Source organism: Leuresthes tenuis, unplaced genomic scaffold, assembly GCF_036924035.1.
Source record: "Leuresthes tenuis unplaced genomic scaffold, fLeuTen1.0.hap1 SCAF_9, whole genome shotgun sequence".
NCBI lineage: Eukaryota > Metazoa > Chordata > Actinopteri > Atheriniformes > Atherinopsidae > Leuresthes > Leuresthes tenuis.
The window spans coordinates 14,624,171-14,646,052 of record NW_027325363.1 but is presented as its reverse complement, the minus strand read 5'-3'; the positions used below and the strand labels follow the sequence as shown (position 1 = coordinate 14,646,052).

The 21,882-nt window shown below is 38.2% G+C and overlaps 1 protein-coding gene across 1 annotated transcript; it reads right to left on the bottom strand.

Annotated features, from left to right (window-relative positions):
- Positions 1 to 8,607: 8,607 nt before the first annotated feature.
- pde9ac (phosphodiesterase 9ac) lies at positions 8,608 to 21,882 on the bottom strand. The gene is made up of 19 exons (XM_072392480.1): positions 21,790 to 21,882; positions 21,318 to 21,429; positions 19,760 to 19,830; positions 17,654 to 17,731; positions 17,390 to 17,433; positions 17,243 to 17,297; positions 16,995 to 17,065; positions 16,774 to 16,861; positions 16,587 to 16,668; positions 16,406 to 16,480; positions 16,232 to 16,318; positions 15,930 to 16,034; positions 15,646 to 15,728; positions 15,214 to 15,370; positions 13,770 to 13,883; positions 13,494 to 13,598; positions 13,276 to 13,404; positions 13,089 to 13,184; positions 8,608 to 9,697 (listed from the first exon to the last, which is right to left on the bottom strand). Exons 2-19 carry the CDS (start codon positions 21,384 to 21,386, stop codon positions 9,650 to 9,652), a joined length of 1,557 nt encoding a protein of 518 aa, XP_072248581.1. The 5' UTR covers positions 21,387 to 21,429; positions 21,790 to 21,882; the 3' UTR covers positions 8,608 to 9,649.

Here is a 21,882-nt window from a genome sequence, read left to right as displayed (position 1 = left end):
CTTAAATTCTTTTTTTTTTTTCAACTGTTCTAGTTCACAGTTTATATCTCTCTTTGTTATGCTATTACATTGAAGCTCCTTTAATGTGTGGAGCAGTTTCAACTCGTGAAATGTGTTGCAGATTATGTTGCTTAACCCTGTTGCTGAAGCATGAAGTGCAAACGGAGAGCATTTAAAGTCGATCAAAACCTTCTTTATCACAACACACTATGATTTGAGTGTCTCAGGTATTTTGCCAAATAGACACAATCTTGGGCGAACATCATCAAATATGAATTGATGAATGCCAACAGAAATGTGAGTATTCCACGACTGAGGAGGCGTTTGTGTATTCATTGGCAGCTTTTGTCGGCTCTTTTCTCGGCACAGTTTTTGGAGGTAGCTGGCAGCTGATGTCAGCAAACCAAACTTAATGAAAATCTACCTGCTCAGTTCTAAATGACAGACAGCAGCAGTTAATAGGCTCATTGATACAGTGGAGTGTTTAGCAAAGGCTGGTAGAAGCCAAAATAGAGCTAAATGAAGAGTCAGTGTTGTACTTGCATTTGTGAGGTTGCAAGAAATACAACATCAAAAGAATAAGAATGTAGCAGGTTTATTCAAATTCATCTTGTGTTGCTGCTGTCATTTAAACAGATATGTTCACCAACACAGTCATCACCAAGGCAGGCACCCTGTGATACAAGCCTTTCCAGAGCTGGAGCGTCTTCTGGAACAACGTCAAAGAGCAGTCGTCATTGCTTTTATAAAAATTGAATTTTCAGAAAATCATCTTTTTAATAGTGATTAGCGTCACTTAAGCCAAACTTAACCCAATTCCACGTCCAGCCCCATGTTATTACCCAGGGGGAGATTACAGGGGAAATATGTCGAGGTGCTTTTCTTTTTTCTTTTTTTGTTAACCGTTCTCCGTATGTTCATCTGTCATTAGTCCTGCTTTCCTGCAGAAACAGGCCAGCCATTCATACAGATAAGAGGCCAACGTAATTGCCGTGTAGACCGGCAGTCACGGCACGGCTGCTGATGCTCTGCCAGCACACAATCAAGATGCCTCCTCCAGATTATCATGCTGTAAACAAACTGGTGCAGACCTCTCCCTCAGTGAGCTTTCAGACGTCTTTCATGAGTTGGGATTAGCTCTCCTCACCAACAGCTGCCAGATTGCGCTCACTACTTGAGTAAATATGTGTACAACCAAATAATTACAGTCACACAAGAACACAAATCCCAGCCAATCAGGACAGAAATGAATTCAATTAGATATATTGAATTGTGTTTGAAATTAGCAACTCCTTTGTCTGTGTGTGATTTTACTGTCCACACTGTGGCTGTATGGTTTTCTGGTGCTCTGTTTGGCTGGAGAAATAATTAACTTCACTGCTTCTCACAGCAGACAAACAGCAAACCAGTAAAAATATCCTATTTTTACTTTCAGGATTGTAAAATTTAAATAAGAGTAAACTTTTAAACTGTGAATTTTTAACTGTATGAATCCCGTCGATGGAAATACAAAATAAATGCTCCTGTTTAAACACATGTTAAAAATCAAGCTGTGAAGAAATGGCCACAAGGACAATGACGCAAGGTTGAGTTCTCTTATTCTCCCAAATGAAAGTAGAACAAAATGTCAGTGTGTGTCTCAACATCCCTCACAGCGTTTGGAAAATAAATACGGCATTTTTCTTTTTTGTTGTTGTTGTTATTTTCATGCTTTTTTATATCTCCCTTTAACTTCAAACTTTCTTTTCATCATTTCCAGAAAAGGGTGCAAATAATTGTTCACTGCATCTCCGCCTTTGCTTGAAAGAATAACACAATATTGAATTAGACAAGCGCTCTGTGCTCATTACACTGAGCATTAATGATCTTTGCAAGCAGGAAATGGAAAATGCTTAATGTTGAATAAAAACAAGCCATTTTAGCACAAGAAAAAGACAGACTCAGCGTGGAAATTTTGGGTGAAGACCATTCTATGATAACAAATGCAAAAGCAGAATTATCTGGTCTCAACAATGTGGTTTTACCTGCATGTGGGAACCAAGACAGTCAAAGATACTAAAGAACTAAATGATGCTGGTATGCAGGAAATGGATACTTGAGATGAGCCTCTATATGCACAGCTCTGTGGAAATGATACCCGCTCATAGTCACTGAAACCAATGTTGCCTTTGATAGTTAAATACTGCAGTGACCTTGAAGAAGATACTTTTCATAGAGCGGTATTGATGCATGAAACGATAAGATGGATGAGGTTGCTGAATAAGCTGGTTATGACGTAATAGGGGAGCAGCTTTGACACAAAACATGATCCCTGTGTTTTCAGGGGCTTCATCTGTGCACGATTGAGCTTTAAACAGCGTTTGCGGATTCCAGGGTGAGTTGTGTTCACAGACAGTGATTTCAGGAAATGTTTCCTGAGCCCATGTAATGATTTCCATGACAGAGTCGTTCCTGTTTTTGATGCAGTGCCATCTAATAAGCCTCAGGTGTGTCCACTATTGACCTTGTGCAGAGAGATACCCACAGATTAATGATGATATGTGTTGTAGATGCAGGAATATTCAAAGTCAAAGAATATTCCCTATTTTCTTTTTGCAGATTACAGAATCTTTGTGGATCTTCACAACTTGGAGACCTTGCTTCTTAGTCTTTTTATTGACCTATTGCCAGTTAACCTAATGAGAAGTAACATGTTCCTCCACTTGTCTTTACTTTTGAGGCACGTTGCAGCAATTCAGGATGAGCTAACATTTCCATGAAATAGTCAGACGTCTCACTGTCAGCCTTTCGCGTTTTCTATGTTCTGTTGTTGACAAATATTGTCTTAAGAGATTTTTAAAACTTTGTATTATGTTTTTGATTGATTGATATTTTACACAGTGTCTCAACCGTTTTGTCACTGCAATTGAAAATGACATTGAAGAATGGACTGGATGGGCCTTGTGAATATTTTCTAGGGCTTGCTAGGCCAGCTGTGAGTATTGAATTTCAGGACATAAATGCAATGTACATAGTTGAGGATAATAAAAGAGATTATTTCAAAGGGGAGAGCAGCTCTTCCAAAAATGTATGTACTACAAAGAACTAAGAGAACATTCCCACTCAGGATTTGCTATTGACTACTGAACTAAGGCTTAAAGCCTCCTTCAAAAGCTGACACTTTTTTTTCTTTCACTTTCTGAATCCTTCATGACACAGGACAGGAAATGCAGGATCTTCCTTCAGTTAATTGAAAAGCATGTTGCTTCCAAGCTGAATTACAAGAAGTTTAGAGCAGAGATTTGCCTCCCTAAAGGCAAGGACTTTGACTAAAGTCAGATGTAGAATAAAGCAAAATAGAATAAAATTAAATTAAATCAGATAACGAAAACAAAAGTTACTAGAAATGTATTATAATGATACTGCTGGAACAGAATGCACAATGGTGAATAGTGAGTCATGAAGGGACAGATAGCAGATATTGGCTTTCTTAAATCTGATCTCAAGCTATAGGCCTGGAGTCCAACTACCTGTCATTCAGCAAGCAAAAGTAAAGTGAATGACTTTCTGATGTAAAGCAATTACCTTTTAAGCCGAATATTTGCATTTGAACTTCTATAATAGGATCAACATGACACCTGACACTTTTTAAAATGATAACTGTGTAACTTTCCCCTTCTTAAAAATGTATTGTGCTGAAATTACGTGTGCAGAAGAACATATAACTGTTAACTTTTAATTGTGTTAACTGTGTTGTTTACCCTGCCTCTCCTCCAGCATAAGCTGCAATAGGCCCCGTTAAGTTGTAACACATAATGGAATAAAGCAGGATTAAAAAGTAACGGATGTGTTTTACAGGTACATGAATATGGACACAATTCAATATTAATATGCTTGTAAAAAAAATTAGCGGGGGCAGTTTCTAAGTCAGTTTAACAAAACAGGAGATAAACAAAATCCAAAAGGTCGGGTAATAAAAGGTTATGCAGTGATAAAAGCTATCAACACTTTCGTCTTACAAGTCAACCAATGAAACACAATCAGATTTTTATGGCAATGCAAAGATTTTGCAAATTGCTGAATAGAGTAGGGAGACTTCCGTTACTCACTTAAAAGTGTCTGGTTCTGCTGATAGCGCTTTATGGAAATGTTACATTTAAGAGCGTTTTTATCAGGATGCAGCACAGGTGTCTCGGGGCCCTGTGGCTGAATGTGTGAGGTCTCCCTCGCTTGTAAAAACATGTGGCTGTTATACTAATGTCAGTTTTTAGGTCTAATCTTTTCCCCAACTAAACCTTGGGCACATTCTGAGGGAGGAGAGAGCAGAAAATCAAATTAAAGAAACACTGAATTGCACAATCTCTGCTACTGTTGGTGTTAATTCTCTCAGAGGAAAAAGAGAAAAGAAGAGAGCTACTTTATTGTGCTACTCTGATTTACAACATATGACACTGCTCTTTGTTCCTTCTGCCACAGAGTCTGAAGTTGCTGACACAAAAATGCAGGATCAGAACTTAGTGTTAACTTTTACTTGTGACCTTTTGCTTTATGCTATTACTGGCAGGGATGTAACTGTCCTCAGTAAATAGTGGTCAAACAAGGCGCTTGGCATTCTTGTGAATGTGGGAGTCGGGAGAATGAGACATCCGGGATGATTTAACTGCCCCTCCTGCAAGTATGGCTTTGTCCGCGTGATGTGTTTGCCCACATGAAACAGGTCTGAGCTGCGCCGTTGTCCGGCCACCAGAGAAAAGCTTGTATGGCCGATTCATTCCTCTGACTGATGCCACAGTCTAATCTGCGACGTGACAAAAGATAACTTGGAATTGCATTTGTCTGAGGGAGAAAACAGCTACTCTACGGAGATAACAAAAAGGGGGGGAAAAAAATCCTGTCAGACAAGCTGGAAGTACATAATGAAGAACAGATTCATGGACAGTAAGGTGAGGTAGGACTGAATGAGCATTTGTTCTCTGACATATGTTTTGTATTTTATTCTGTTTCCCATGAAAGTAGGGCATGGATCATCCACATCTTCCTGCAGCAAGTCTTCAATTTTAGAGAGCCTGCTGACAATATGCACACACACACACACACACACACACAAACCAGTATGCCCTCACCTTAACCCCTGGATGAGAACATGTAGGGAGGAGCTCTCCACGGAGCATTAACTTAGGAAATTAAACAGTAAGAAAACAAGAAAAAAGTGGGGGCAGATAGAGAATGACGTTTTTCTGAGTTATGGCCAAAAAGCCTTGACTACACCTGTAAATCTGCCTGTCTTGATTTGATTTTTATGAACACATGAAACTGAAAGAACCTTCCAGTCACCATTCCACTATGTCTTTCAAGATAAATCTCATAAGCTGCATCATTCTGTATATTTCCATTTACATATGACTGGCTTTATGTGGACAAGTCAAAACTTGTTAATCAAACGGCACAAACATTTACAAGGCATTACCACTGCCATCTTGACAGATGCAGTTTCACTCTGTGCTGTGGAGCCTTGTGAAAAGAATATTGTTATCGGTTAAAATCAACATTCCAGTATACGTCGTTCTTACATGCTCCTCAATCTGATAAAGTGTGATAAATCCAGATAAAAAGGCTTAAATTGGATCAAATTACCCTTTGTTCCTTTTTTAAACTTTCTCCTGGCTCAGAAACCAGGACTTGTGAGACCACCTGTGCAGAAACGTGCACCTTGAAAGCCGTGGGAGGTACCTGACGTTTACGATCATGATGCTGGAAAGTCCCAAATAAGGTTGCACGGATTTCCAAAAGCCAACAAACACAATGCAATTCTAAGCTTAACATGGGGCAACTTGTAGATCGGACAGAACTGAAAATGAGTTGGTAGAGCTCTCAGGAACAGGTGTAAATCAAGACAAAAGAACAGATGCAGAAAATTAAAGTCACCATGTGAGGGATTTAAGCATTTCTAAGCATTTCTTTGTCACCCCCAAGTGGTAGAGTCACTGTCAAAGTAGATACAAGCTCAAACTTTCTTTCTCTTTTTTTCAGGACTGATTTATTATGTCCTACGCATACTGTAGTAGTTATACATCATTAGAAGGACATAAGAAGATTAGCTTACTCTAAACACCTTGAAATGCTAACTCTCCTCTTTAAATCATGCATGTTTGACTTCATTTGAAATACATTAATGGATAAAACACTGTTATAGTGGAGCTTCCCTTTAACTTAGATATTTCTGTTTGCAAGTCAATAAAACTACTGCTGTGCGCGGATTATATATCAAAACCCTCATCAGATATCTTTGCAGAAAAGCCACACCTTCCTTTGTGTGAACCGGTGTAATATCATGCAAACCGAGGGAATAAATATGAACCCTAACTCTTTTAACCGCCATCAAGGTGTATTTGCAGTAATTACAGTATTCGCTTTCACATCAACAAACAGGCCCATTGTTGTGGCAGTTTATTATCTTTTGACACCCAGCCTCAAGGCAAAAAGACCGACAGCAGACATTTGGATATCAGCTACTTTTATCAGTGGCGATCTTATAAAAACATCTAACTGCCTTCAATGATGTGTCACAGGTTGGGTGCACAAACTGCCAGATGTAAAGACTCCAATGAGATCAGATCTTAAATGCCTGAGATATAATTAACTATGCAGTCAGTCACTCACGTTTACCACAAAAGTGAAAGTACTGAAACAAAGGCTGTGCATTTGTCACAAAGAATACAGTAAGACTGACTAAAATATGACAGAAATTCTTTATGTTGTCTTAAATATTCACCAAGGTGCTCCTTGTATTCAGAGGGAGCAGCAACAGAGTGCAGTACACTGCTCTGTTATCGTAAGACAACACATTGTTTAATGGGGACATTCCTGCAGGTTGTATGTCAATACACTCTGTCACGCTATGTGGAGGAGGCGTAGGGTAATTACATTCAGTCAAACAACACACGCTAACTGAAATATGTTCACTCACTTTCTTTCATCTCAACAGCAACGCTTCCATGTGATCTACTCTTCTTTTTTCTTGTTGCCTTGAGATAATTATTTTAGCAGCAATCAACACGAAACATCACCTGAATCTGAAAAAAAAAAAACTCCCCACCATCAATTCAATAAATTACATTCATTAAGGTAAACCACAGAATTGAGGGGTGTAAGCGAAGTTGATTAATGATCAAAGAACAAAAAAAGGGCCTTTGGTCATCCATACTGTGCACTATTCTGTAGTGGCACGTGATTTCATCAGAACTACATTGGTGGTATTCAGCATGTGACAGATGATGCCTGCAGGTGAAGTAATGACGGAGTAATTTACAACCCCACCTGGTTTGAATAGTATGTTTCAAAACACCACATGTTGACTGTAATCCAGCCTTCCATGTAAAAATATTGCAATGAAGAATCAATCAATTAAGAAGAAAAGGGATGAGAATAACAGTAATATGTGTACAGCACTGTATGCCAGCCCAGACTGAGATATTAAAAAGACTGGAATAAATTCGGATTTAGATTCAGATGTACTTTATTAATCCCCAAGGGGAAATTCTTTTGCTACAGTGCTCCACTGGAGCTATAAAACATAGCAACTGTATTGTTTTTAGGATAGAAATACACACACATAAAAAACAACTCAGTTATACAACTGTACAGTGATTACAGATATGGAAACAGCGATAAATAATGACAAGACAAAATAACAAGCTAAGTAGTAAAACAGTAAATTAGAAAGTATAGCCTATATACACTATGCACGTTTGTATGTTTGTGCACATAAAATAACTTTTACAGCTTAAACAGTAAAATATCTTTCTTTATTAATGTGATAAAACTAAAATAATGATTTTTTCTTCGTATGAAATGGAGCTTCTCCAGCCCAAGCTAGCACACCCAGGTAATGCAATTAGGAGTGAATCCCTCCTGCATGCATACTCAATACATGCTTCAAAGTTCCATCTTTTTGTGTCTTTTTAACAGTAAAGTGTAAAGGTATATTAATACTGTCAAATTCCTATAAAAAAACACACTCCCATTCAAATATTTTTCGGTTTCTTTTGTCAGATGGCTACTTCTCTAATATATTCCTGATTTTAAAATCATTCAAGTAGCTTAAAAAGTCTGTGCAGAAAACTTTCACGCGCAATATGGTGCAGAATATCTTGAATGTTTTCTCGTCTGTCTGCAGTTATTGCTGTCAGTTTCAGGGCCTTCATGTGGGACACCGTGGTCAGTATGCATGCTTCTGGATGGAAAAGGTTAGCTGCGCCTACTTTTACAGCCCAAACAGCAGCATCCATCTTGAAATTCAGAAAATGCAGCTTGTTGTTTTGCCATCACTGCTGACTGAAGCTGGAACAGATGAATTCCTGAGACTTCTGCAATCATTTGACACAGGAACATTTTCCATTGCACTCAACAGCCAGATGTGAGAGAATGTCATTGCTTTTTTTTCACCAGAATAAAGAATGACTGATAAGGTTTCAGATATATGATTTGATATTTCAAATCATTATTACTCTTAATAATCATTTAACATTGCTCTGAGTAGTAGTTTAGTGACCTAATCTACAATATTTACTCATTCAGTCACTGTGACGGACATACAAATATGTTGGAGGACACTGTGTTGGGATCTTTGTGTAATGTTATTGTGTGCAAGTAATAAGTGGCAATATGGTAACACAATCCTAACTTCAGGCTAATTTACCCACTGTTTCCATGTTGTCACCCGAAATAAATGGTCTCCTTCCCTGACTTAGTTGGAAGTTAATGGTGACAAGCAAGCTCTGGTGTGAAAAGTCCAAAAAAGAGATGGTAACGATAGAAAAGTGTGAAAGATTTTTAAGGTGAATATGGAGCTTTCATGTTTGTCCAGCTTGATATGCATCAAGTTCAATGGATATGAACAGACGAATGTTTCGTAATCACTTTATTTAAATTTTTTTTTCAGCATTTTCTTCCAGCTCCATCTCACCACCTGATTAACATTGTCACTGTGTGTAGGCCTCGTTATAAGATCCATATGTTATCTTAAAGTTTTGTCTTAAACTCATTGCATTATTGTGCTACACTCTAGACAATGTACTGCATCCTCCAAGATATCTTGATTTTATTAAAGCGTGACAATATTTAATTGAAGGGGAGTATGACAAAGAAAGTAAAGCTGTACAGCTGCATTATTTTTGGAAAGCACTCATCCTACTCCACATCAATCAAAACTTTATTGCTAGAATGTGGTGAAAACATCTCACTTTGGTGCATTTCTTTACAGGAGTAACTAGGAAATTAAGAAATAACCCGTTTTGGTGATACATTTCCTGAACCTTTGGTCTTCAGCCTTTGGCCCGCTCATTGGCCAAGGTACATTTGCACAAGCATCTAATCAGTTACAACTTAAGGTTTTACTTTTACTTTTGGATGACCTCATCCTTCACACTCTTGCACTTTAAAACAAAAATGTAAAGCGAGCACATCATAAACACCCTAAATATACACGGGAGGTCAGCAGGTCCCTCCTTGTAACAACCAGCTCAAAAGACTAAGTCAAAGTTCAGGATATGCCATCTTGGCGTCTAATTTTAGTTCAGTGTGTGGTCGAGCCGTCTCTTTTTTATCTTGTCCTCCTGCTCCAGCTGTCATCTTCAGAATGCAGCGCAGAATGTCTTCACTGGGGGCTCTCTCAGGTTTTTTCAAGCTTTTTTCTGAATTTGATCATGAAAGAAGATCCCTGCAATGAAATAAGAGCTGGAATTAAGCAGTGAGATACAGTTGGGTCTGAAGGACAAAAGCTGAAACTAAAACTAGGTTAAAACAAATATTCACTAACACCTCAGTTTGGGGACTGAATGATTTCACAACTTTAAGAGGAGCTTAATTAATGGAAGCCGCCACAGAACTACTGCCCGAGGGAGGATGGACTTCCCTGAGTTAAAAGTCAAAACTTACTCGATACTTGCTGGCAAATTTCCTCTTTTATTTGTGGAATAAGTGAAAAAGGAAAAGAGGTTGTAGTTTCAGCTCATGAGAAGAGAATCTTTTCACTTTAAAAAAGGCGGTGCAATGTTTGGAGGAAAAACTAATGAGCAGCATTTTCACCAGTTTGTTTTCTTTACTAATGACAAAATTAGATTTGTCTTTCTCTGGCATAGCATGAACATCAGAGTTGCGCTTGATTGTGTAGTTGAACCGTTTTATACATTTTAAGGTTGAAGAACTTAGTTTTCTGTCTGTCCTGCAAACTGTTCAACTTTCTCCTTTATCTGTACATACTGAGAGCGTCACAAACTCTTCCAGTGAGCCTGTTTTGCAAAACAGGACTATACAGGTTCATACTTTGAGTTTTTCTTCTGTGTGCATATTGTTTTAAACTCTCTGGTAATTTTGAAAAGGTGAAGTCAACATGGTGAAAGTGCTGCACATTCCTAAAGGTCTGTTTTTGTAGACAGAGGTCAGTGTAGAGGAGTTGTGGAGAGCTCACAGAGAGGCAGAGACACAGAGCACTCATAACACTCACACTAAACAGTAGAGCACAACTAATGAGTCTGTAGCTTTTACTTACACAGATACAACTGCACTCACTGCAGAGCTTACGCCGTCTTCCCGCCTAATGACATAGTTTCAGTTTTTTCTTCTGTGCCTCATTGGACAAAAGACACCTTTATGTTAGCAAGAGGTCTGATGAGTGTGTGTATGAATCTGTCCATGTGTGTCTGTGTGCACAAGTGTTTGCCTTTACCCTGACTATCGATAGTTCCAACAGAAAAGCTTAAATGAAACTGTGCCCGTCATCAAGGATTTGTTTACATGTTTCTAGTTTTCTCCCTGCATCGGAAACGTAACCCTCGTAGATTATGATTTTGTAATCAATTATGTCAGCTCTGATCTGGTATGTCAACACAAGTTTGTGTGTGTGTTTTTTTCCAAGCCTTTTTCATGCATTGTTGTCACAGTATAGAGGTTCATAAGATGGTCATGTATATGATGAATACTAAGAAATTTCTAAGAGATTATAGAGTTTTATAAGGTTATTTAAAACTGGTCTGAAAGTATTATAAGTGGGGAAAATAAGTGATAACATGTTTCCTATTGATTAATCTTCTTTTAAATGATGCATTAATATACACAATTAATCATATATTTACACAAAATGTACTAATGACCGTAATATTCTGATATCATGGTCCCTCAGTACGTTTACATGACGTTTGAAAAAAATAAAAAATCAACTTATTGTGTTGGCCTGACTAAAAACCAAGCTTTTACATGTAAGTTAAAGTTTAAATACATGTAAGCATGTTGGTCTGACTGAAACTGTACTAAACCAAATTTGAAATCATAGATGGACAAACACCCGGATAATACAGTTGGTAATCGAGTTAGTCCTGCATGTCAGCATTCAATTACACTCAAACAGGACCACAGGCTACGCGCATTCTCCGCAGTTTCCACTGTGGTCTTTGCCCCGGAAGCAACAGAGGAAGTCAGTACACAGGAGAAGGAGAGAGAATGACAATAACATGCAACTCTATTGTGAATATTGTAAAGCTTGTAGAACCCATGGGATGCACAGAACTGTAAAGCTGCCCACTTCACTGGTTGACCTGCCCATAATGTAATAGATCCTTTGGAAAAAGCTACTAACACACTATTCCCTCCTGTGCTTGTATGTTGGGACAAAAAAGAAGTTCAGTTTAAGTCAAGCTAAGTTAACTGTGCATCTAAAAATCCAATATTTTCCAAACAATCTCACATCAACACGTGAAATAGTCACGTTAACTTCATCTATTAATGTGTGTCCACATGTCCAGAATTAGTCAAATAGTCATGTACTGACTGTTGGGTCACATTTCACAGGCAAGTAAGTCTGCGTTTGAGGGTTGAAGGGACTGTAGGATGGTTTCCTTGTGCTCTAATTTGCTGTTTCATTGATGTTTTCCACATTAAAAACTTCTTGGCTATGGTAAGGTATAAATAACAGGGCAGTTAAGGTTGGATACACATCAGGGCTTGCATTAAAACAGACATTAAGATAAGATATTGCATCAAAATGCTCCATTACTGGCTGCCGAGTCCCACCCATCTTGGATAACACAAAAAATGTGTTGGATACACAAACCAGACACCCTGCTGAAATGCATAACTTTCAAAGTTTTGGTGGTTGATATGGACGAAATACAGATTTCGTCGGTATCAGCACAGATACAGAGTTTTATGTTTTTTGATTTTTTCCACATGTGGGACTGAGGTGCATATTTTTTATGCTTTGAATTCAGTAAGTCTTACAGGAAAGTTACAGACTTCACTGACTATTTCCTCCAGAAACTACAGCAGAAACTACAGTGGCCGTGAAACAGCCACAAACCCCTGTTTCATTTCATTAAGCCTTACAGGGTTACTGTGGTAACAGAATTACAAATGAGTTCCTCTGATGTTGCAAAAACACTTTCATGCCTATTGTCACGCAATTCTTTGCTAATCAAAACATAATTAGAAATAACTCTTCCAACAGACAGGTCTGAATGCTCCATGCTGGATCTTAAAAGAACACATTTGTTATTTTGGGAAATAGGCCTGTGCTGATATGCTTGTTGGCAAAAAAAAAACAAAAAAAAAACTGAATTGTTTTCTTGGCTGCAACATGTATCTTCTTGAAGTCTCCGCTGACTGTCTCAAGGGCCTGAGGATTCATTTATGATTTGTGATTTTGGGGTATTTAAACAAAATTGATTAGATTCAACTTGCCTTCAACTTGTCATATCGATGTCATATCAATGTCAAAACATTTCTTATTAACTCCAGTGCTACAAACTATTGACTTCTTGTCATTATTCTGACAAATACATGTGATGACCAGATCAACTGGGAGATGTAAGAACATGTTTGTGCCTGTAAAAAATGTACGAGATGTTGGATTTTTCTGCTAGTGTGTTGTTGCTCAAGATAGATAGATAGATAGATAGATAGATAGATAGATAGATAGATAGATAGATAGATAGATAGATAGATAGATAGATAGATAGATAGATAGATAGATAGATAGATAGATAGATAGATAGATAGATAGATAGATAGATAGATAGATAGATAGATAGATAGATAGATAGATAGATAGATAGTACCTCTGTCATGGCATCTTCAAGCTGCTTGAGCTCCTCATAGTGATCACGAGAGTCTCTCAAAGGCTGAACCATGAGCTCTTCGATTTGCGGGAAAAGCTGAAAAAAAAGTTGATCCAGAACAAACAGCAACTGTGAATAAAAGTGAGTTTTCTCTTTAAGTTATAGACCTGTAAAATCATAGTCCTACCCTCATGACTGTCTCAAACATCGGAATGAGGACAAACTTGATAAATCCGATCTGAGCGGTGGGCTTGGTGACTTTATCCCTGTCCATGAAGGGAGCCACTGGAAGACCTTCGGACTTCTCCCTGTCGCTCTTGAAGCCAAAGCATTGTCATTTAGTCCGCCGTTCACGGCTTTCCCTTAAAGCTGACAATCTGGTAGAGGTTCTTTGAGTGGAATCACCTGCATGAAGTACTCTTCTAGTAAACAGTCCACCCATGGCTCGGCAACTTCGGTTGGCCTCACCTCATTGGAAATATCACAGCACTTGATCAAAACCATCCTCAGCTGAAAAGACAAATATCAACATGTACACACAATATGCAAAGAAGCCCATTCCATGATTACAGTCTAACTTATTACAATAAACTGCTTGTTTAAGGTAAAGTCTGTTATGCACAGTACAATAAACATTTGAAGAAGTTCCAGCATGATTTTGCAAGACAAATCTATACATACGCATGCTACATGCTCTGCATTTGTGAAGTCAAAGTTGTCCACGTTTTGCTTGAAGGATTCTAGTATCTCCCCGTGTTTGGCCATGTCCGTGGCCAGAATGAGGGTGATAATTGCCTGTAAATATAATCAGAAAGTCAAAGGCTTTCTCAGAGTTGCAATGTACGTTATAAAATCAGAAAAAAAGGAATATTCCATGTCATTTCTCGTGTGCTGAGAAACTCCTGAAAATGTCTTGAATAGTAGAGCTATGGAGAATGTATATTTTGATTTACAGGTTTTAAAACGCTTGTGGTTCAGTAGATCTACTGGAATGTCTGCAGACCTACATCATACTTTATAAAGTCTACAAGGCTCAGTTTGGCACCATTAGTCAGATTCGGGTGCAGGTGTTTTAATCTGATAGAAACTGTAATGAAAACAAACAAAAAATAAATAAATCTAGGACATATGTCAATTTTTTTCAAGAATAAAACACAATCTTTAAGATAATTTATAGAGGAGACATTTAGTTTCAACATTTAGAGTCAACCCACTTATTAAAGACTTGAGTTCACATCCCAATGGTTATGTTAGTCTTGAAAAGATTTTGTCTAAAATGTATCCAATTCATCGTGTTAAAGCTGATGTGTTAGAAATGTTGGATGGTAAAATATTTAATGTGGCTAGGTGAAAAGAGGAAATACTGTAGGTCATGACAAATGTGTAATTAGGCAAATGAGGATTTATCTATACACTGAAACATTAATTACAGAACAACAAAGTTCTGTAATTAAAACCTAACAGCCTAAAGCCTAGTCTTTTAACTTATTATTTTGCTTCTATGATTATAGAAGCAAAATAGTAAAAAAAAAAAAGTCATTTAAACCAGTCAGTGCTCTTTTTCTTTGTCTTAATTTATATTCACACCCTTAAAACAGTTAAGTACTTAACATATAGTCACATGTTTGTCCTTCTGATTGAAAAATAGAAATAATTCACATATAATTCAATGGGCATGTGCTGTAGCTGTTTAAAATTGGCCAAAATAAAAAAAAAAGAAGAAAATTTTAGTCCCCTTTTTGGTTTGTTGTTGAACTCAAATACCACTGAAATGTGCCAAACTGATCAGAGCCCTGTTAGGCGTTTGTCCCTAAAAGCTAAATAATAAGAATAATTTTTTGAACTCCATTTTTAAACTGGCACACCCACTACCATGGTGGCTGTAACTTATATTCATATGACTTAAATGTCCGATCGTACATTTTTTTTCACCCAATTCATCTTATTAATTTCCCTGCAGAAATAAAGGAAAGATAAAAAAAACTGAATTATAGAAAGCAGGCTAAATTGGCACAGAATAGTCTTCATATTGATATGTAGATCAGTAAGGAGACTGTGAGAGATCAAAGTGAGACTCTGCATGTTTGACATGAATATATCAGTGAGTTTTCTATGCACATCTCACCTGTCGGATCTGTTTGAATGCTTCAGGATCCACATTTGCAAAGATGTTGCACTCTGGAAGAGAAAGGATCTGGAAGGCAACAGCACAGTGATGGTTCTCCAGTGGGGAGATGTCGTTGTAGCGCACTGCTAGCTCTGTGCGAGCATTGATTTGGTACCTGATAGATGGAGAACATAGTTGAATGGATGGGCAGTAAGTTCTCGTAAAGCTTTGCTGATAAGGGAAGTTCTCACCTGCTCGAAACACCAACCAAAAACAACATGATTATCTCAAACAGCATGTTTTCATACCTGAACTCTTTCCAAGCTGAACTAGTTTCACAGTTCATTGACAACAGTGTTGTGCAGAGGATGTCAAAACATAGTGGGGGTCATTGGGCATCTGCAGTTGTGTATCTGTCAACATGACTCGAGACAGAATAGTGAATCTTACGTGTTGTTGTAGCCAGGGTGGTCCAGGTCATGACATACTGCAGCTGTCATTAATATAACCATATCTGTGCAAGTCAGCTTGTCCTGGACAACAGTGCAAAGGAAAGGTTTTGTTAGGAAAACGCCAGTTGTCTAGTTATTCAAATTCACTGGTTGCTAATTCAAAGGAAGAAATTACCAGATTTTATTGTGACAGAAGTTATCATGTACAGTATAAATTCAAAAAGTGAAGATAATTTAGTTGAATGGTAACCTTGACATGCATGTGCGGGCACTCGTACATACCAGTAAGTTGCAGAGGTGGATCACGCCATACATCATTTGGCTAACACAGAAACAGTGTCGAAAGTTGTGGAAAGGGTTGTTGCGGTAGTTCTCCTGAATTGCCAACTAAAAAAAAAAAAAGAATTCGATCATTGTGCTGTCAGCAGAATCTTAAGTCAGTCATTATACCCATTCAGAACTACTTATTATCCGTGTCAGAAATCTGGTCGTGCTCTTAGCAGCACTACTGCTTTTTAAGTTCAAAACTAGATTGTTTGCACAGCAAGACTGACTCAGTATGTCCTTTATTATGCTAATTTTACCAGCCAGCGTTTCAGTGTGATGGGATTCATGTTAAACTCTCTCACTAGTCCCAAGTCATGGTACATGTACTCCAGGCAGCTTAGCATCTGTAGCCACAGAGACAGAGAAAGAAGAGCCCAACATCAGTCTTTCGGATAACACAGAATGAGAATGATTGATAAAATTCAACAAACCTCATTGTGTTCCCAGTGCCAAACATCAAATGTTGGCTTTTTCAGAGCCTCAATAGTCTCCTCAGAAAGTGTGTACTGTATGTAATAGATAAATATAGTAATCAGAGCATCAAAATGGCCTTTATTCCATCAGCAGTTGTTCTTTAATAATAAAGCCAGGCTATATCGCATGGGGACATACCTTAGGGTAGGTAGGGACGTCTCGCCTGGGAGTGACCTTCTTCCCGTCATCTGTGAAGTTGTATTTGCACTGGCAGTTTACCCTGAGATCAGAAGGGACACATTTCAAAAAATGACATGTTACACTGTACACATTTTCTGTACAGTATGTTTCATTAAACTCTTTTTTGGGCCTAACTTAATTTCACCTGCTACCACCTCTTGAAGTCATTTCATCTCGTAGCTTCCTCAGATCATTTTTGCACTTCTCAATCTCCACTACTTTCAAGCCCTCCACTAAAACGAGACAAGTGACATTTGCTTAAGGAATATTCTTTCCTCGAGAGTGTTGTGCTGATGTCAAAGCCACATTAAAACAGAGCCTTCTTTCAGGTCCTTTCAGGAGTTGTGTATAAACTGCACCACTCACATTCCACTCTCCTCTCCAACATGGCCAACTTGTTAGTGACCTCGGTCTTCAACTCAGTGATTTGGAAGGCTCTGTGAGAGAAAGACAAATCATAAGAATGGAGAGCTGGCCTTTGTTTTTGACTGACTGAACTTGTCTCTATAGGTGAGAGTTGTGGTAGAATTGTGCTGGTGTCAGGTATATATGTGAAGTATGTGTGGAGGTGGGGAGGGGAAAGCATATGTCATAACAAGAGATGAAGGTGTTACCTGCTGAACTGCTCAGCCACCTGGGACAACACATTCTGAAGCACGTCCTCCTTCTCTGCAAGCATACATACGAAACCCAATGAATCATGAGCAGCTTTTACATAGCAAGATTTTTTATATCAAGGAAAGACGATCCAGAAACTTTACCTCCAAGCTGACCTGTAGACTGTGGGATAACTTTGTACAATGAGCTGTGGGGAGTCAGATGTGCAGTTATTATTTAGAATCACTATATCACACCCCCAAGTATTTACACACCAAATCCAAGTAAAAGTTCTTGAATGGATCCTGTGTAGACAGTAGCTATGTTTTCCATGGTCAAAGATTGGAGCTAAACTTCAGCCTAGGAAAAGATGTCACAGAGACATTTCATTGAAGTGTAGATGGTGGATTTGAATGGTGGTAAATTACTTTGGAGAGTTGGTGGGCATGGTGGGATCAATGGAAACCATGGCACCTTCTGGATCAACGACCATGATGGCAGTATTCCTGCAGTGAGAAGGTGAGATGAAAAGGCAGTTGTGAAAACTCGGCTTAAAGTGCAACCTGCAGGTTGTGTTATTCACAAAGTGTATATAAGTGTATATAATAACTCATACAGAAGGTAAAGAAAGTTTCAATTCTGAGCCATAACTTAAGTGATGCTTTGGCAACTACAAACGCGACCATGTGTGGGTCTCATTTAGGATGTTGAAACCACAATTGTGTGAGATTTGTAGCATTCGTGGTTCACTGTATTCTCTATTGGCCACCAGGACACTGGTATACAGTTTAAGGGGACCACAGCGGCAGAGTGCTGAGATTTAGTCCAACAGAGATATGTACACTTTTAAGTTGTGGAATAAGTCTATAAGGCCACCACCAGATCCTTGGGCATTAGTTTCTGTTTCTGTCTACATTAATGCTTCAGTAATAAATTATTTTTATTACAGAGAGTGTAACAGGGTTTGTTTGGACGCCATATTGTGTTTCTCTGAAGCTATCTTTTATATGCAACCAATTCTAACTTCAAGCTATTTTTTTTCTTCTCATAGACAAGTGCTAAACATTCCTGAAACACTTTGTTGTCAGTATAGCGACTCATAAACCCACTGCCGATGAGTAATATGACTAATAGTTTATTTTCATAAATTGACCAAAAAAGGGGGTTGTATTCTACAGGGGATAAGATTTCAGCACAATACTAATTAAATTAGCAGATCAGTGCGATTAAACCAATTCTTGGTGAAAGCCATGAGGCACAGATAACAGTGGAGTAACCTTTACAAGATTGTTGTGGCGTCTCAGCATGCAACACGATGTGATGTACTTTCACATTCTATACTGCGGTATCTGATGGGGAACTTTACAGTGCTGTGAAAACAAGATTAGCTGTTATTACCTAGTGTTGGTAAATCAATAGACATAGGGTTCAGTTCCTCACTGGTTCTCCTCACAAAACAAATTAGATTCTTTCTGATAGACATTATTCGTCCTGAGCCTTGTTCTTTTTCTATTATCTTTTATGTATTTTTGGCTCATAAGTCTTACGATGTGAACTCTCATGCGCCTTTGCAGCTTCATTTTATCTTGCTCAGCATCAAATAGCCTGTGCAGATACATATTTCTTATTGTTATTATTATATTCATCCAAGCTTGGCTGCCCTCCCTCATGATATATTGTAACTGCTAAGATGCTTTTTTTTCACAAGATTGGCAAAACTTAGAGACTAAAACAGCTCAAAATTCTTTTGCAGCATATACTTTTGTTTTTGGAACCTAGTTCTTGCTACATGTTCCCGTACTTAAAGTCCCTGGGATTGTTAAACTTCAAGTTGCTCTTTAACTCTTACATTTTAGATTAGATTAGATTAGATTCAGCTTTATTGTCATTTCTCATGACACAGGTACAGACAATGAAATGCAGATTGCATCTAACCAGAAGTGCAGAGGCAGTAATTGTAGCATAGCCATAGTGTAGCTATATAATGATGGAATATAAATGTGTGTTTTGCATGCAGAGATGTTTTTTTTCATCGAAAATAAGACAGTCTTGAATTATGTGAGCGAAACAGAAAGGCAAAGAAAGTTTTTCAAACGCACATTCATTTCAGTTTATCTCAGTTTATTTTCTGTGATAACTGCATCTGCACATTGAACCTTAAGTTTGCTGCACCATAATAAATTTTACTGTGCTGTTGGTAGATGCATATGCCACCATGCACAGAGAGAGAGAGGAGGGAAGAAAACCAACTTAAAGAACTGTCTTTACACCTTTTATTTTCCTCACTAAAAGCCAAACAGACTTAGGGGAGGAGCAACAAAGCCTCGCTTTCATCATTCATTATTGTCTGCTTTGATGTGCATGACTAACACAGTGTCCTTTTGATCATTGCTTACAAGTGTTTGTTCTTAATGTCAGCGACTAACCATGTTCCACATTGATCATCGCTGTGTCGCATGGTATTTGCATATTTTCATGTTGAAATTTTTTATATCAGGTGTGAAGGGAATGTAAAGCCAAACTTAACAACAAACCTGGGAATGTTAGATGAGGAACATAGAAGCTCTTTGATGTCACACGGACTGCAGTGCCGGCTGAACACCACCTGCAATGTAAACACGGCTCGTGTATTGTTTTCATGAGTCAGATGCAAACTCGATTTGCCTTATATACATGCACGAGGCTGCAGATTTTTGTATGATAATTAATCATTGACAATAAGGTCACATACTCGCACAATGTTTTGGTTAAAAAACTTTTCTGTGACCTACATCAGCAATTCGCTGTTTGATTTAGAGGGTTCACCTGCGTGCTAACAGCTGCTGTATTTTGAATAAAAGGCCAGGCAAGGACAGGCGAGGAAGGAAGTTTCTTGCGTTTTTCAGATATTGCAGACACATGAGAATTTGAAATAAGGGTTAGATCATTTCATGGTTCAATAGGAATAAGGCAGAGGCAGCATTGCATTATGGGAACAATTTGATTGAAAACCACAGCTGGAGTCAAAGATTTCATGGAGCTCTCAAAGATGTTATGCACAAAACATATCCGCACAGTTTATGAGACTTAAATGTTGGCCGTGCAAAATCTGTCATGAGCATTGAATGTGGAGTGAGAGCACGAGCCCAGAGTGAAAACTACAATCTGGAAATGAGCAGGTGTAGTGGACAAACAATCAGCCTCAGGCCGTGGGCTCGGGGCTCTTGAAAAGAAATGTGTCATCGCCAGCTCTCTACTTTCAAGCACTCTGTATCACCAGATTGGCAAGTGTTTCGCTTATCTTTGTCTCAGGAGGTTTGGAACTCAGGCATGAAACTTGAGACTGTAACCATCTGTTGCAGCTGTTTATATTGGGTGAGTAATGGCTGTTACTGCAAGTCACTTTGTTTTGCTCCCCACAATTCTATCTATATCGCTACTGATAGAAATTAAGGATGGTGCATAAGCACATTCACAACAGGTGTTTGGTTGTCCCTGTACTGCAAACTGAACCGCCTTGTTATCTAATTTTAGCTCCTCGTCAGGTGAGGGGAATCTGTTGGGAATACCTGCCGTAAAAGTCAAGAAGGTTCATTACAAATTGAATTATTTAGTTATCATGGTTGTTTAAGGAACATTTTTTTGACAAGATTAGATACATTTAGATTACTTACATTAACTATACATTATACGAAAACCAAAATTATTACACTTTACAAGACGAGTCTGTAAAGTGATGATTAACATATTTTAGTTACACCCTAATAACATTCATTTAGGAAACTTTAAATGTGATTTAATGCATCATTTGATGAACAGAACGATAACATTATACATGATTAATATGTTCTCAATACACTGTGTTCTATACTATATATGCATTTTTACAATAAGTCATGTACAATCTGTTTAAATGATTCGTAGGTCAAACATCATTGAATCTGAATTAAATTAATTTGTCTAATGTTTCTAAACCACAACTTATCAATAATAGATACACACAATTATCCATGTTCTATCAAACTTTTTGGGAAAATCAGCTCATTTTACATGTCAAATAATACATGTATAGTAAAGTGTATAAATACAGAATAAAAAGCCCAAAACACCTACCTTTTGCACCTTCCCATCCACATCTAGGTAAATGGTTCTGGGGGCATAGGAGGAGGAGCCGGAGCCCATGCTGACCTCAGTCTCCTCTCTTGCACACCCACTGAGGTTCTGTCTTTGAGCCACAAATGACAAATCCTGAAAGTCAAAATCTGACTCTGTGGATCTGCTGGTTAGATTCATGTAGATATGGCTGAATGATAATACCGATGGCTGTATGCTAATGTCAGAATACAAAGATCATAAGTGAGGATCAGCAATAGATGAACATGCTCAGTTTTTTGAGCAACAGAGAAAAACAAGTCTGAATACTTCCAAATGTATTTTCCATAAAGCAAAGGCAGTATCTAGAGTGAAATCAATCAGTAAAATATTCACATTGGATAAAGCAAAAAATGTTGGAATAACACAGCCAGAAAACAAACAAACAGACATTCAAAATGTTGGAAAGCATCAGTGCATCTGTTAAACTCACAGTGTCAGCGATGCTGCTTCCCCTGCGGAGACTGGCAGTAACGTCCCAGGTGCTGAGGATGCAGCTGACTCACATGTAAACACTCTGAGACAC

Excerpts from the sequence above, each read along its gene's own strand:
- pde9ac (XM_072392480.1), bottom strand. The coding sequence starts at position 21,386 with ATGGGCTCCGGCTCCTCCTCCTATGCCCCCAGAACCATTTACCTAGAT. Across the intron at positions 16,669-16,773 it reads ACTTCAAGAGGTGGTAGCAG|GGTAAACTGCCAGTGCAAAT; the intron begins GTGAAATTAAGT and ends TTCTGATCTCAG. Across the intron at positions 16,319-16,405 it reads GGCACTGGGAACACAATGAG|ATGCTAAGCTGCCTGGAGTA; the intron begins GTTTGTTGAATT and ends CTGTGGCTACAG.